General features: G+C 33.1%; 1 protein-coding gene across 3 annotated transcripts in view; it reads left to right on the forward strand.

Moving 5' to 3' along the window:
* The first annotated feature begins 13947 nt into the window (after positions 1-13947).
* The window catches only part of LOC143223463 (F-BAR domain only protein 1-like), a 56683-nt gene continuing 52735 nt past the window's right edge, over positions 13948-17895 (forward strand). For all 3 annotated transcript variants that reach the window (XM_076451487.1, XM_076451489.1, XM_076451488.1), the window contains exon 1: positions 13948-14115. In XM_076451487.1, coding sequence (XP_076307602.1) covers positions 14083-14115 — 33 coding nt within the window. In that variant the 5' untranslated portion in view covers positions 13948-14082. The remainder of the gene's footprint in view (positions 14116-17895) is intronic.

Below are 17895 nucleotides of genomic sequence, written 5' to 3' on the forward strand. Positions count from 1 at the left end.
CCTGGCCATGCCTAACCCACACATGGTTTGGAAACATGCGACGTAGTTGAAACATTAAACACAGCACTTTAGTTGTCATTTCACCTAGGTTATACATTTCTTTATAAATCTTCTGGAATTTGAACGAAAATAACATTCCTCGCGTTAATCTCTTTAAATCATCAAAATAAAGCTCACGTCATATCAGTTATGTTAGTTATGGCTGAATATAGTAACAAAATTTAAAGTTAGAAACGACACCATGTTAATTACAAAATTTATTGATTACCAGATTCGTATTAATTGAGATATGTTTGGAAACGTTTGCTTTGACTGAAGAGAAAATATTTTGCTTTAGGCCTAAATCGGAATAATTAATTTCGCTGGCCTGTTTCGGTATCAATTTATTACCGGCGGCAGAACTCTACGATTGACAGCGACAAACAATATGATGTTTCCCCTCTCACGTATATGAAAATAAACTGTTCACTCGACAAAGTGATCAACAAATTATATTGTCCCTGCGTACAGCAGGTCAATTAAATATGTATTATTACTTTACGTTATTAATGCACTCGCAATTTATTAAATCAACTTTTTGCAGTATTTATTTATAGCAAAATTAGCACAGTGTGTACTTTTCGGCATATTTGCCTATTTTTATTCGAATCTTCTTTATCCTATTTTTGTCAATTAGAGATGCGTAACATTAATATTATTTATATGAAAACAAAACATTCCCCCTACCAGTGTAATCCTCTCTCACTGTGCAATAAAATTCTTTCTTTTCTTTTATAAAGTGCAGAGTAACTTTACAAAAACATGTGAACGTTTTTAAATTTAATTTAAAACGATCGAAGTGCATTCTGGTTAAAATGTTTATTAAATTTACTTAATCTCATATTGTAATAAAAAAGTTGATATTGTTGTTTTCACACATACCCATGATAAATTATTGTAAAAATATATTTTCGTGCAGGTGGTTATCTTGACAAAATAAAAAGGATATTTATGAAAATACAATATCATGAACGAAATTCCAACGAAGTTAGCGTCACTTATTGACGTTTTAGGTACTAAACATTTGTATTAAATTCCCTTTTCGCTTCCACCCTCTAGTGGCATAGCGGTCAGTCTCTTTCTGAGGGGGGCCTGGCATGGCCTAGCGCGTTAAGGCGTGCGCTTCGTAATCTGAGGGTCGCGGGTTCGCGCCCGAGTCGCGCCAAACATGCTCGCTCTCCCAGCCGTGGGGGCGTTATAATGCGACAGTCAATCCCACTGTTCGTTGGTAAAAGAGTAGCCCAAGAGTTGGCGGTAGGTGGTGATGACTAGCTGCCTTCCCTCTAGTCTTACACTGCTAAATTAGGGGCGGCTAGCACAGATAGCCCTTGAGTAGCTTTGTGCGAAATTCCAAAAAACAAACAAACAAACTCTTTCTGAGGACTCATAACACTAAAACCCGGTTTTCAATACTCCTGGCAGTCACAGCACAAATAGCGTATTTTGTAGCTTTACGTTTAACACTAAATAAAACTACTTTCCTGAGTAATTAATAATATTTGATTTCTTTTAATTTCCAAGGGGAGAATATCTTTCAAACGACTTGCTTGTCAGCTTTTATTATATTTTTCAATTTCATCAACACTGCCATGCAAGAACTTTAGTTTAAGTGTATTGAAAACTTAAAATGTAAGTCTGCAAAATTTATTTCGTTTTAAAAAATCTTTTTAAAAAGTGTCGAGAAGGAATTTTTCGAAAATAGTTAAACCTTTAAGGGCAAATAAATTATAATAACAACGAAAACAGATTAACACAGAAATTAAAGTAGATTAACATAAGGAAATAATAACCAGCGAGATAATAGAATGTTTTAACACTTTCTTTACGTTGAGGTAAAGGGCCTACGGTATTATGACATGATATTTGTTTGTATTATGTGCATTGAATCGAAGAATTAACGGAAAATAGTCTGACCTTCTTTCCCTGTATTCCCGCTGTACTGAAATTGTCTTGAATATATATATAACGTATCCCAAGGGAATCCCAGGTATTTTAACAACTATATTAAGAATTGTATAGATCACATTAAAAATTAAAAAGTCATGTGACTACGAAATATCTCCAGCAGGATATATATATATATATATATCCATGTGTGTGTGTGTATGTGTTGTGTTTTCTTAGAACATTTGTTCGGAAGATCGGTAGAGGTCAGTAGTGAACAACTGCATCCCTTAGAGAACTGTGGTAAAAAAAAAAATAGAAAATTTAAAGATCTTAATAAAGCATGACTGTTATTTCAGGACGGCTGGTATGGATATTAACACTTTTACTAATAAAGTAGAGACAACGTTAAGTTAATCTAAGAAGGTCGAAACGTTATATTCTGTTTTATTAGTAAAAGTGTTAATACTCATACCAGCCGTCCTGAGATACATTTTTACTTCGAGGTCTCAGACTTACTGCTGAGCCACTGGGGAACAACTGTTGTTTAGAGAAATTTAGTAACATATATTTCATATACCCAGTATTTGGTAAAGTTTAGTCAGTTCTTCCATCACCAACCCCCACCCCGAAATATTTCTGGCTACTTCACGGGGAATATATCATGAGAGTTCTCTTACATTCACTGCTTTACTGCTACAGCTGTAATTTTTCATTTAACTTAACCACAGACCCGGATTTTAGCGAGGTAAGTCAGGTAAATTTATTACTGATTCACAGGAAACTAACGTGTTATACTATGAAATAATAATCAATCTATTTTAGTGGTTTTAAAACAATGTGGGAAAAAACAAAATTATAGAAAAATTACCAAAAAATATTTATATGGATTAAAATAACACTTCTGCGTTTGTCAAAAGGTTAATTTTGTTTGACTTCGTACTATACTCAAAGAAAAACCTAGAACTCGACAATATAAGACGAAAAACTACACCGTTAATAAGACATTTTGGTAACAACTATTTGTTTGGTTTAAATTTTGCATAAATTTATACGAGGGTTATCTGCGCTAGCCGTCCCTAATTTAGCAGTGTAAGATTAAAGGGAAGGCAGCTAGTCATCACCATAGGACGATCATATTTTGTGCGTCGGGGATTCGAACCCGCGATCCTTATATTATGATTAGAGTACCTAAACCACCTGGTCTCGCGAGGCCACCGATGTGTTAAATCTTAAACCCTACACAAACCTTATCTATGCCTACTGATTATGACGTTTCTTCGTGGTGGTCTCTTGTTATGACTTCAAACACGGTTCATATTCAGTGTTCTTGAGAAGGCGCTTCATTCTTCAACGTAGAGATTACTCATGGTAGTGAACTGTGATGATCATTTAGGAATACAAAAACCTGACTTTGACTCTTTGAGAATAATTTTTTATTCGACTCTTAGTGATGCCTGTTTTATTACAATAGATTCTGGTCAGTGAACTGAGTAATAATTTACTGGCAACAAATTCTATCGATGGCCCTTTTCACGAAACATTTGCTAACACCTGGTGATGGCACTTGAGCATGGAACTTGCTAAAGGAACCTGATGACGACACCTGGTTACGGCTTCTTGATTATGACTTTTGGCAATGATTATTGATAATGGCTCATGACTACTAGTGGTTATGACTGGCAATATTGGATAACAATGGTTTAATACAAGATAATGACTCTCATTGATTATATTTGGAAATGACTCTTAGCAGTTTCTCATATGTCTGATAATTATCCTTGGAGATTGTATTTAGCAATATTTTTTGGTAATGACTCTTCTCAGTAACACTTAATGTCGACTAGTGATGCTTCTTGTTATACGTTGTGTTGATGACTTCCGGTAGCAGAGTGGTATGTTTGCGAACCCATAACGCTAGTAATCACGTTTCGATATCCGTGGTGGGCAGAGCGCAGATAGTCCATTGTGTAGCTTTGTGCTTAACTACAAAAATCAGACTCCTGTTAAAAAGACGAAGCCCCGAAACTCGGCGATTATAAGTGTGTTTATTGAACTCGATTTTGATAAATTTATTAGCGACTTGAGATTATAACTACGTAGAAAAATAAAACACTGTACAAATATCCGTAGTAATTATAATAACACCAAGTGTTTACAATAAAAAAAATTAACTAAATCTACTATATGAAGATAACAGGGCTTTTGTTTAAAACTTAATTACAGTTAATTGCATTTATATGTATAATATTTGATATTTCATATAATTCGTATGTCAACTAGAATCACAGGGGACTAAGCATTGCCTCCTATGGCTGAATACGAGTACCAAATCGATTAGATTATAAACTATCTATAAATTGTATCTTTACCAAAACATGCCTTTAGTACACATTATCATGAAGCTATTAATCATATTAATTCCTCATAGGTTTATAATAGTAACTTAATAACCATCAGCGAATATTCAGTGCTAAGAAGTATCGGTAAATAAATATACACTTTTATATTGTAATATTAGGGTTACACAGAAATTCAGCTAGATGTCATAACGGACCACGTAGATAGACTAAGAATAATCTGAAAGCATTCGTCATTTCTACTGCAGTAAAATGGCTTCAATGCAGGAGTAAAGTAAACGTTTAAATAACTGCTTAAAAAGCATACCTTACAACTAACAATAATTAAGGCAGTTGGGATTATGCCTGCTCCCCAATGGCACAATTGTTCGTCTGCGGACTGACATTGCTAGAAACCGGATTTCGATACTCGTGATGGGCAGAGCACAGATAGCCAATCGTGTAGCAACAAAAAAACTTGGTTATGCCATATAGGTGCATATATGCGGCAAATATTAATTTAACGAAAGAGCATAAATTAACTAAACCATAAACTACGCAGGTACGTAATTTTATTTATTTCGCGCAAAGCTACTCGAGGGCTGTCCACGCTAGCCGTCCCTAATTTTGCAATGTAAGACTAGAGTGAAGGCAGCTAGTCATCACTACCCACCGCCATCTCTTGGGATACTCTTTTACTAAAATAGTGCGATTGACCGTCACATTATAACGCCCCCACTGCTGAAAGGGCGAGTATGTTTGGTGTGACAGGGATTCGAACCCGCGGATTAAGAGTCGAGTGCCTTAATCATCTGGCCATGCCGGGCTTGGCACGTATGGTAAGTTAAAAATAAAACCATCAAAGTGAATAAGTCGTATTTACACGAGAACAAATAAAGAAAATTAGTTTAACTCACAAAATAAATTTACAGGAACAAAAAAAACGAGCTTGTTCTATTTGTTGTTTGATTTTAAACGCAACGTGGATATCGAACTCCAATTTTTATCTCATAAGACTTCCTTAATTTTACCGCTAAACTACTGGAGTCAGGGCTTGATCCGCTTTCACACGACAACCAAGATAATGTATTTTTGTCTTCCTACTTGTTTCGAATTGGTACACAAACTGTAAACTTTTCCACAACACATGTTTGAGTCTGATCGGTGTTACACCCTGAAAAAAAAACCTTCAAACGGCACACATAAACTTAACATTCTTCACGTGCCAAACACTCACTATGTGTCCGAAGTTCAGGTGTGTCGTGAAGCAAATTACATTTTTGGTATCATCAATTTCTTGAGCTTATCAGAGCTGGTAAAGCATTTCCAGAAACAGATGATTGATTACGAGATGAGAAACCATACCCATCTATGTAGCTTTCAGACAAAGGAATGATTTTTTTTTTAGTCATCGTGACAAAGTATTCATTGATCTAGATTTTTATTTTTTGCGCATAGAAATCATTGAATGACAGAAAAATCTGAAATACCTAGAAAAAAAAAGAGTCGAATATATGTATAGTTAATTGTCACTCAACCAGTTAAGTAATTAGTTCTTTTTTTTTTGTTCGAATGATTCAAACCATCTGCATGATATTTCCCAAAATAATATAGACAATAGATAATGAAATACTCATAATATGGAATTTCCAAGAAATTATAATTGGCAAAAAAAAACATATAACAGAACATATGTTCATATTCTTCCTTCTATTATTTAACCAAAGGTTAGAGAGCCATTGACGTTAAAACTGGGACTTTTTGGAGTAGGTAAAAGAAATCTCAGTCGCTATGGATTAGTAGGTTTGGTCAAAAACATAAATGTTCAGTTTTTGAATCTGTTCGGTTCCATGTTCACGTTTGCAATGTAATTAATAAATGGTTAACTTCTTCATTACAGTAGAAATGGGCCTGGCATGGTCTGGTGGTTAAGGCACTTGATTCGCAAAATTGCGAATTTGAGTACTATCTCAGAACAAACACGCCCTTTCAACCGCAGAGGGAGAACGTTATTTGCGCCCTTTCAACCGTAGAGGGAGAACGTTATTATGTGACTGTTAATCTCTCTCTTCGTTTGCAAGATAGTAGTCTTAGAGATGGCAGTGAATGCTGTCTTTCCTCTAGTCTACCAAATCTAAATTAAAGATGGATTACGCAGATTTTTCTTCAGTTGCTTCGCGCGAAATTCAGAAACAAACAAACAAACAAGCGATGGAAAGGATCTAGATCTTTAGGAGGAAGAAGTTTAGATTGAACCTGACTCTGTAAGTTGGCGCAAAACGCGACCATACGCCGATCAACTTCCTGACCACGTGTTTATTTTTTGGGTGAATATTTTCTAATTATTTTGTTCATATATTATTACAATGTTGCGGTTTCAACTATATATTTTCAAAACACTATTTATGGCTTCATGGTAGAAGACGTTGTTATGTGACGTTATATTCATTTATCTTTTAGTATCCCGCAAAAATTGCTAGCGAGAGATTTTTTGGCTTACTGCTTTTCAGTTACTTGGTTTATATATCTTGATAATAAAGCACACTTTCCAACTATCTAGTATTTAGAACGTATTTCGAAAAAATCTTTGGGGCTTTTGTGGCATTTATTACTTTTATTTTTTTTAGATAATACGGAGAGAAACTTCGCGTACACGTGAAAGAATTGTTTATTCTGCTTTTTCTTTAAGCTTATGATAGAGAAACGATGATACACCGTCTCATAAGTAAAGCTATAAATGCCAAAGGTATCACAGGATTTACTGAAAACTTCTGTGAAAAGAGGTTATCCTGCTAAAAATATATAGTATTCACATGTCTTTGTCGTGTGAACTACACATTATATAACATAACTACTAGAAGCCCTGTAAACTCCTCTGAAACGCGTTTTTTGTTGTTGTTGTTTTTTTGCGACCAAACCAAAAGTAAAAATAATAAGGAAATAATGATGTGAGTATATTTTCAGTAAGTGTTACGGTATAATGTTCATTTACAAAAAATAAGATATGCCATGTCGTATCCCTATGTACGACTCAAAGCAGTGAAAGGATTAAAATTAAATAATTCATTTTGGTATTGCAACGCTTTAAACTAGCTTCTTTCTGTGTATTTTTTTTTACCTCTCGTGCAGCTAACAACGCTGTAAGTAAATAGATATACGTAAACCGTACATTATGAGACATTTTTCTCGAATTTAAACCGAGAGAACGTGAATTTATGAATAAGATATTGTATAAATATCGACTCGTGTTACGCGTAAATACACGTGCGTATTGCATCTGGGCTAGAACATCAACTGATCGTCAATTACTTGCATCATCTTTCTTACACATTCGTTGGTGTCGTTTCGTTTAATTACCCTCACACATAAAGTTCCAAATCTGGTAATTAACTTGCTAATTTCAACATACTTGGAGGTCTCTTATAATTCACAGCGACACCTGACATTCAAGGAGGGAAGCTATAATAATGCCAACTCTAGAGAATTATTTCCGTAATTAGTGAAGTGATGTACTAGATGACACGTTGTCTCACTACCTACACTAAATATCGCCTGTTTTATCGGCTTTTTGTTTTCAAGTAATCACCGAATTAAACAACGCGCCCTCAAATGCGCGAGATAAAATATTATTATTAGAACTTTTAATGATACCAATTAAAAACATAATAGTAATTCCAGTACAGAGAAGTCGAGACATGTATTATTGTCATCTCAGTAATGTATTTTACATGTATAGGTGGATGTGAAAGTTCTGCATCTGAAACACATTAGGTTGCTCTTTGAATAGCAGGAACACTAATGGATTCGTACTTTATAATGTATATAGATTTATACTATAATATGTAGAACGTTTGACTGTTAGTTCGGGATATATGCTATCGACATGCACTTGTTAAGCTAGTTGAAAGCTCAACGACAATATTTAATACCCTTGCTACACCAGAAATCACATAAACCTAGGAAAGGTCTATATTTATAGTGTATAAAGTTATAAAAACAAAAAATCTCAGTTAAGAGTTTCACTATGCAGCGTTTTGTGAATATGTTCTTCCCATTAAATATTCCTGCCATGCTTTTAAAGTTACCTTTGATACATTAGCGAACACAGTGCTTACACGTCTAGGAAGTTCTCGTATAAAGTATATTTATATACTGAGCGCCATTTTGATTATATACATGCTTAGCTTTCAACTTCACTTTGCTTCTTTTTGAATACGTATTCAGGCTTGTTGCACGCAATCTTTCTTAGTTTTAAGGTGTGTGGTGCAAAGTAAGCTAATAACATTTGTCACTGTTTCGGATGTCCTTTTGTTTGCTTTTATTTTTCTTATATTTAATTAGTATAATGCTTATTATGTTACATTGAGACCAATCAAAGCAACTTTTACAACGAAAGACAACATTTTCAAGGAAGAATTAACAAGAAGCTTTTGAAAAACAGTGTCAGTTATATTGTTTGTTTGTTTGTTTTTTGAATTTCGCACAAAGCTATTCGAGGGCTATCTGTGCTAGCCGTCCCTAATTTAGCAGTGTAAGACTAAAGGGAAGGCAGCTAGTCATCATCACCCACCGCCAACTCTGGGGCTATTCTTTACCAACGAATAGTGGGAATGACCGTCACATTATAACGCCCCCACGGCTGAAAGGGCGAGCATGTTTGGCGCGATGGGGATGCGAACCCGCGACCCTCAGATTACGAGTCGCACGCCTTAAACACTTGGCCATGCCGGGCCCTGTCAGTTATAAGTAGTAGAGAAAATCACATACAGGTATATTCGTCAAGGATTATAAATCGTTTACAGATCTTTCGTTACAAACTTTGATTTGTTGGAAGAAAGTGTATTTAAATATAACTATTGAATTAGCCCCCCAGTGGCTCACCGGTGTGTCTTCGAACTTACAACGCTAAAAACCAGGGTTTCGATACCCGTGGTTGGCAGAGCACAGATAGCCCATTGTGTAGCTTTGTGCTTAATTAAAAACAACAACAACTATTGAATTCCAGCACCTAGCAAAAGATTATTTTCCTATGTTATGTACATACGTATGATGAATGCAAGCGCGACAGGCGAGTATATAAGAGTAGAGGGTCTAATTAAGTATTTACGTATTCGAAACACGTAATTATTAAGTATATTCTTTGTTAATATTTATCGTTAACTTGTGTATAAGTAATATATGGTTTAAAGTAGGAAGTTGTTAATTACTTACTTGTCAAAGTATTTTCGTATTTCGTATTTACTTTGAAACCAAATATTTTTTTATTCTTTTGATAGGCATTATACGACAAAAATAAACTAAATGCAGTGTTTCATTGAAAATTCGGTGTTTATGTAAACAAAGACAGAATATTCTGTTTATCGCTTTCTATCTAAAGAATTTTAATTAGTGGCATTGAAAAAGAAAAACACCTAAAGAAAACATAACTGTTTATAGGAGAAGACAACTGTCAAATAACACACTAAAACACGTTACTTTATTACAAGTAACAGCTTTTATTGTAAAGAAGAATATTTTCAGAACAGGTACGACGTTTCGATCACCAGTACGACCATTTTTTGACAGTAATTGGATTTTTGTTTTCCCTCAGTTCCGTAAAGGTTTTATTAATCAATATTCAACAATCTAACAACGTATTTAAATTTTAGACTTGATCGCGGCTACTTTTCATGTGCATATCAATTTGAGTGAATTGACAGATTATTTATTTAGGGCTGAAAGGAAAAGTAAAACAAAATATGAATAAAAACATGAAAATATGGAATTTATCATGTGAAGTATTTGCATAACGTTAGAAATGCGCGGGAAATAGGAAACAAAGACAAATACGGAATGTTCCTGGGTATTTCTTAATTATATGATTTCTTTTACTCTTCTGCTGCTAATGTTAGGTTCATCCTGTAGTATAGTAACATTCTGTTGAGAAAAAACTCTTCATGGACTTGAGAAAGCAGTTTCTGATTTTCTCTTAACTTGATCTACAAGTTATGTCTTGTTTTATCTATGTAATATATTGGACTTAGCTTGTGTTTAATTTTTATTCTAGGAGTGAAAATAAGTCTTTACGTTATGTTAAGTTTATACTTATGTGCTAGACTTTTCCAAATTTCTAATAGAGGTATGCTAATATTTTCTATACCTGGAATAGTGGTAGTGATTAGATTTCCTTTATTTTTTAAGTTTGTTTGTTGACTACTTTAGTAAAAAACTGGTTCGCGTTAGTGAAGCATTGATCAAGTGAGCAACTCCATCTACGAAATGTTTTTTTTTATTTTGGTATTAAAAATTATAAATATTTGTGGTTGGCAAAGCAACAAGAGAGAAAAAGTGTTAAAGTGGATTTAATTCTTATAAATTGTGTTTTAACTAATAAAAATAGTATTTTGTTGATGATGCTTTTTGAGTTAGGCCTATAAAAGATAAATTTTATATATGGTTTTGAAATGAAATTTAAAATACTGTTTTAATTAAATATCTAATATAATTAAAATAAAATTAGCTTCAAGTGAGACTGCTCTTGTATTTGTTTTCACCATAACAAAGTTGGTTGAAAAATATTACATTGGTCAACAAATTCAAACTTTTCTCTTCTTTCTTTATTATAAGAAAATATTTTCACATTAATTCAACATGCTGGTTACAGTGAGAGTATATATTTGAGTGGCACGTATCGTTTCTGTGAGTTGAGCTAAGGATCTTTTCTTATATTACACTGAGGAGTTTCAGGGTTCTTAAGAAATTAAATTATACATAACAGAAATATTACTTGTTTTGCTTTATTTGTGCTAAATAGAAATATTTTTATTATTTTATTTTATTCATAAAAAACGTATTTGAATTGTAACTGTGGCCAGAATATCTCATGCAATGATTTTCAATTGTAATGTGCATCAAGGTTTTCTCTCATCAATTCCAGCAATAGTCAGCCAGCAAACATATTTGGATTCCACTTGCTCTGGTAACACCTTTCTATGGCAACAATGTCTTGGTGAAACCTTTTACCATGCTCATTACTAGCTTCACTAAGATTGAGTGGGAAATAATCTTAGTAAGAATGTAGAAAGTGGATCTTCAATGGCATGTTGAATCTCGCTATTTTATAAGTTATCCCTGTCATACATACCATGCTTGCCCTTTCAGCCATGGGGCGCTATAATGTTACGGTCAATCCCACTATTCGGTGGTAAAAGAGTAGTCCAAGAGTTGGCGGTGGGTGGTGATAAATAACTGCCTTTCCTCTTGTCTTACACTGCTAAATTAGGGAAGGCTAGCGCAGATAGGCCTCGTATAGCCTTGCGTGAAATTCAAACTAAACCAACTTTATAAGTTTGAAGTATTTTCTTAACTTATTGTTTGGAGTTTGGAGCCCGTTTATTTTTGAACGCATTCCATGTAGCACATTCAGTTTGATTCAGGGCTTCAACAAAGTCACTATCATCCATCATTTCTCTGATCTGTGTACCAACAAAAACACCGTCCTTTATCTTGAAATCACTTATTTTTGTAAGTTTTTGTTTGAGATATATAAATCCATAACTTTTATAAAAGATTTCATTGATCCCAATTCAATGTGAAGTGGTTACAAGTAAATGGTATTTGGACAAACTAAAGGAAGATAATTTACATTTTTTTTTTTTGTCCAGGAATCAAACTGAGAAATGATGAATCAATAAAGAGTAGCCATTGATGTGGGTTATGTTTCAGAGTCATCACCAAAGCATTTACATCACTGCAATGACCCAAATTTTTACTTCTAAGGATAATGAAGACGAGGTTTTCTAACAATTTTTGAAGATAGCAGTCTGAGTGTCCCTCCAGTCTATACTTTAAATACGCTTAACATTCAAAAAATATAAATGCAAGATGAGATCATTTAGTTAAATTTTATTGATTACATGCAGTTCAGTGGATATAATTGGCTGTACTTCTTCACCTGAATCTATTAATATATCCAGGGACTCATTTACAGAAGAAGTATCTTTTAATGTCCAACTTTCCGAAAGCTTTGATATGAGAAGATTCCCGTTATTAGCTTCTGGCCTCATTGCAGATGGAAAATTTGAAAATTCAATGTTTTTCTTGCTCTAAGAAGAGAATTAAGAAACATTAATGAAATAAAAAAGCAGTCTGTGAGGTGGTCCTTTGTTTCAACCAACTGCTATGCAACTTGTGTAGTTAATCTCAGAACTTGGTTGAATGATAATCACAAGTATTTTGATCTCCAACTTTACAAAAGAAGTACAAATCATATGATTTTTATTAAATAAAACATGTTGTTTTTCTAATATTTAGAAGAAAATTATTCATATATGTAACAGAGTTAATATAAAGGGTTTTTGTTGTTAGAAATAACAACAAACTGTAATTAAATATTTAGCATAAATATGTATACAAAAGAACAGAAGCTATATTGAAAAACTAGAAATAACACAAAGAAAAAATAGTTAAAAACTATATTGTATTTTGTACAGAGATCCTGTTACTACTTTGAAAAACCGCTTTGATTTAATTATCGTCCATAAAATTGCATTAATATACACTGTTCATAATAGAGATAAACTAAGATAGGGCCTTGTAATTATTCCTCTTGAATATGTAGGGAATAATAGAGAGCTAATGGACTGCCAAAGGGTTAAATAATCCCTACCCTTTGCGAATCGCCCTAAGTCCAACTCACTCGACTGGTGGTATCTGGAATAGTCCTTTCTCAGAGTCATGATTAAAGACCATTGACGGGCCCAGCAGAAAATCGGTGGAAAAGGTGAAAGAGATAAGACTCCAGAAGACAACGGTTGCTTGCAAGCGAAGTATCTTTTGAGAAGAGAGGTGTAACCTTTATTAATCTCACTCGACAGATGGCAAGAGCAAACTACTGCTGTAAAAAGCCAAGAATAAACATGATCACACACTGAAAACACTTTCTCGACAGCAGAGATGGGCGTTGTACCTAGAAAGAGACAGAGGGGGTTAAATTAAGCTTCAATACAAAGTATTATACTCCAAATAACTCGACATTATTTACAATTTCATTGCTTATTGGTGCACAGCACTTTCAAACACTCGTTTAAATTGCTTCAACCACATCTTTCACTCAGGACTCAATTTCTGAACTGTATGCTTCAGAATGCGTTTATGCCCGACATGGCTAGGTGGTTAGAACGCTCGAATCATAATCCAAGGGTCACGGGTTCGAATCCTCCGTCACACCAAAAATGCTCGTCCTTTCAGCCGTGGAGGTGTTATAATGTGATGGTCAAATATATATGTAAAAACGGCTAGTTTGGGTTGAGAAAATTTTTACGTAGAGGAGCGAACAACTCTTCAACCTACTGACGGTGACCGAAAAAGGTCGAAACGTTGTTCGCTCCTCTACGTTAAAAATTTGTTTCTTTGTTAATGCTTCCCTCCAGCCGTTAGTTTAAAACAATGCATTCTAATCAAATAATTTTTCATATTTTTCTCAGGAACTCTGAAGCCTACAAAACTCACTTATTGTAGACCATTATAATCGGTATTGAAATATATTATTTAAAATTGATATTGTAATTGAAAGAGTACAGACAATGATAATTTTGTTTGATGTTTCTCTCATAAGATGCTTTTAGTATTTTTGTTCATTATTACCCAATATTTTCTTTATTAGTAATTGTGTTGTTTTGAAAATCTAAATACAGGTGGCATTCAATTTGTTTACATACGGCTGTTAGATTATGGGAATAGGAAGTGAAAGTGGAAGTTATTTGAAACAACGAAATTTATCGCAGTGTCATTTCTGTTTTCATGTTCTGTTATTAGAAACATTAAAGAACCCATATTTTGCATGATGACTATAAATTTTATTGACTACTTTTGGGTAAGTATCTAAGTAATATACCCCTTGTTAGTGTTAGAAAATGTATAAAGTATGTTACGATATTAGTAATGTATGTATATAGTCTAATTGTTATAGACCTAACTATTTCAAACATTTGCGAATTCAGATTTGTTTTAAAAAATTAAAGTTTCATTAAACTTACTTTACTGTCGTTGTTATGGTTAGTAGTGCTAGGATAGCTTATACAAAAGTTCAAGTGTAATTACTGATTAGTTATATCTTACATTTGTGTAGTTTTCCCCTCGGTAGACTCAGCAGATAGCCTGCTGTTCCTTTGCTGTAAGAAACCAAACACACACACATTTAAGTAGCTAATCTGTTTCACCTTTGGAAAAGCCAATCATGAGTATGAGAAGGACAGCTTGAAAGTGTTTCCTTCAAGGTACTGTCACTAGTATTAGTAGTGACAGAGATTTGATACTGAGTCTTAATATTAGTAATAGTGGTTAGTTCTAATAAAGGAATCAGTGAAGAGATTACTCTTCCTAGGTTTACGTAGAGCCAACTAGAGGGGAAGGAATAGAAGTGGACACTATTAAATCTCAAGTTGAGAAATTTATATGGGATCAAAGCAAAAAATTGCCTATTCAATTTTAATTTTCCTGTTTTTCAAAATTTTCAAAAGACAGTGTAGTAGTATCACTACTTAGTTACAAAACCATTCATATGTTAGGGATATAACAGTTTCAAGTTTATTGAAATTTATTCCACCTGGCAAACAGAATATCCCACACTGCTAGAAGGGTTTATGTATATTCCATTTATCCTGGCTTTCTTCTTGAGAATTGACTTAGCTAACTTACTTGAATGTTTTCAAGAGTAAGTTTATAACTTTGGCTTGGACTAATACTAACCTTTTGTGATAATTATTTATCATTTAGATGGATGTAGAAGTTTTTTTTTAATTTTTATTTCTCTCTTGTGTAATTAACATCCCATCAATTTGGTATTGTTCCATTGTATTACATGATATTCTTGTTTTCCATTATAGGCTGTTGTAAATATATTAGTGCTATATGGTGTTTCATATTTACTGTGCTTTAAATTTCAACTTTTGTTGGTCTTTCTCCAATGTATTGGAGTCCAGATTCATAGAGTATATAGTAAATGGTGTTTATGCGCTCCATTTGGTCTTGAACAGGTTTTTGTTTACTAACACAAAGACAATAAAGACATTCATGTACACCTACCATGATAAAAAGTAAAAATTTAAACCCATCTTCTATTTTTGAGGAACTTGTATATTCTCTTCACAAAATCCAATAAAATGCTGGCTTCTGCTACTGAAGACAAATTTAACATTTAAACAGACAGAATAAGTTCCAATCATGATAGTTTTTCTTTTCTATTAGTTTTAGAATACAGCACAAAGAAATTGAGAAATCAGAGACTATTATCCCATAAATCCATTTATTAATATTGTAAACTTCATTAGAATCACCTCTTGCCTTTTCTTCTGAAGGGAAAATAAGTTAAAAGATCTAAAGTTATCCATATAAGATAATCAGTGTGAGACAGACACCTAATAAGTTTATTTTTTAATAACTAGTTAGCTCAATAATACTTCCTGATAAACTCGAAAAAATATATTGCCTTAGAAAAACATTAATATATCAAGTTTGTTATGTGAATGTTCCTTGTATTTTTAACAGTGTTTTATACAATCATGTGTATTTCTAGAAAACAAATTTTCACTTGAAATGAAAAAAATAAATCTGTAATGTTCAAATTGAGTTTTGACACTTCAGTGGGAATAGCACAGGTAAAACAAATAACGGCAATATTTTGATCACTTGGATAATAGGAATAATCAGAAACTGTGATTATAATTAGTTGGTTGTTTTTATGGTAGTTGATTTTATCATAATTTTGATTAATCAGTTGCTGGAGCAATTGCAAACAAAAGTAATACAGTTGATTTCAGTTAGTTGATTATTTCAGGTATCTGCAATTTAAAAAAAACTTCTTTTTCAAAGGGTAAAATGCTATAAACATTTACATGTCTTTCTTAAAAATATCTATTTGACCCCTCACCATCTTATGAGGTGAGGCTCATAAAAATCTAATGTAACTTTTATGATTTTGCTTTTCTTAAACAATGAACAACAGTACCAACTTTTGTGCTCAGCCAGTCTTTATTAGAAAGATGTAAGCTTAAAAAATAATAACACAAGAAAGAATGAAAATAATTGTACACTCATATAAGCCCAAATAATATTTATTTGTAGAGCAATAAAAGTGACATTTTGACCAAAGGGTCTCCATCAGTAGATAAAAAATACAATCATTTAATGATTAATAATAATGTTTACTTCAAGAAAGCAAACCAAGAAAGTTTAATTCAGTTCAAATATACTTGCAAAAATTAAGATCATATTTTTTGTGGATGAAATGTGATGAAACAAAAAGATTAGTATTTTTTTACTTTTTATTAATCTTTCATTAATATCTAAATACAGTCTTATCATATTTCTGTGCTATTCCTGTATAAAAATTACTTATCAAACTATTCACATAAATCACTTACTTTAGAAATGAATTTGACAGATCACTGTATATTTCATCGTGATTTCTATCAGCTTTTGTTTTTATTTTTGTTCTTGCTCCCTTTTAATTTATGCAATTTTATTTTGTATAATGTATGTGGATTCCACATCATTGATACCCACATTTTCTTATACATTTATTTATTGTATACGGTACATTAGTTACCTGTCAAGCTATTAGATAGAAGTTCTACTTGAAAAAGTGATGTGATGAAGTGTTTTTACCTTTATTGTTTACACTGAATTCAGAGGTCATGTTAATGCAGAATTCTGCAATATATATGTAGGAAATTTTAATAAAATATAAAAATACAAAAACAGATGTAGCAAAATCTACTGGTTCAAAATACCAACTGTTGTTCATGTAATGCAACATGAAAAATGTTCCACTGCTCCAAGTGTCTTTAAAAAAAATGACATGAATGTACATATGCAAAAACCAATGGAGTGAATTAGCCTTTTGTTATGCCACACACTCCATTTAAATGTTTATATTGTATTGTCACCACAATAAAATCAATGTTCTCATTATAATTGTGTTTTTTTATTATTCCTTATGTGGTTTTAAAACTATAATTATTAAAACTTTTATATCACAGAATATATTAATGCTATTTTAACTTTATTTGACAGATTTAAGACTATATGATGAAATTTACTAATCACTAGATACTATCTGTGATAACAAGAAAACCCACTTGTAGAGAAAATTACATATGTATTAAACAGAAAAAGTACTATGTAGAGGAGCGAACAATGCTTTGACCTTCTTTGGTCATTGTCAGGTTCACAAAGAAAGAAAGAGGTAACTGACCACTAGCTGCCCATATGTTTGATTATATTTATTAATATAGGCATAAAGGTGTTCCTTTGTATTGGTTTATTTTGGGCTTGAGTTACTTCTTTCTTTCTTTGTGAACCTGACAATGACCAAAGAAGGTCAAAGCATTGTTCGCTCCTCTACATAGTGCTTTCTCTACCCATACAGTGACCCGACATGACCAAGTGTGTTAAGGCATTCGACTCATAATCCGAGGGTCGCAAGTTCGAATCTCAGTCACACCAAACATACTCGCCCTTTCAGCCGTGGGGGCGTTATAATGTGATGGTCAATCCCATTATTCATTGGTAAAAGAGTAGCCCAAAAGTTGTCAGTGGGTGGTGATGACTAGCTGCCTTCCCTCTGGTCTTACACTGCTAAATTAGGGATGGC

The sequence above is a fragment of the Tachypleus tridentatus genome, chromosome 8 (assembly GCF_004210375.1).
Source record: "Tachypleus tridentatus isolate NWPU-2018 chromosome 8, ASM421037v1, whole genome shotgun sequence".
Lineage (NCBI taxonomy): Eukaryota > Metazoa > Arthropoda > Merostomata > Xiphosura > Limulidae > Tachypleus > Tachypleus tridentatus.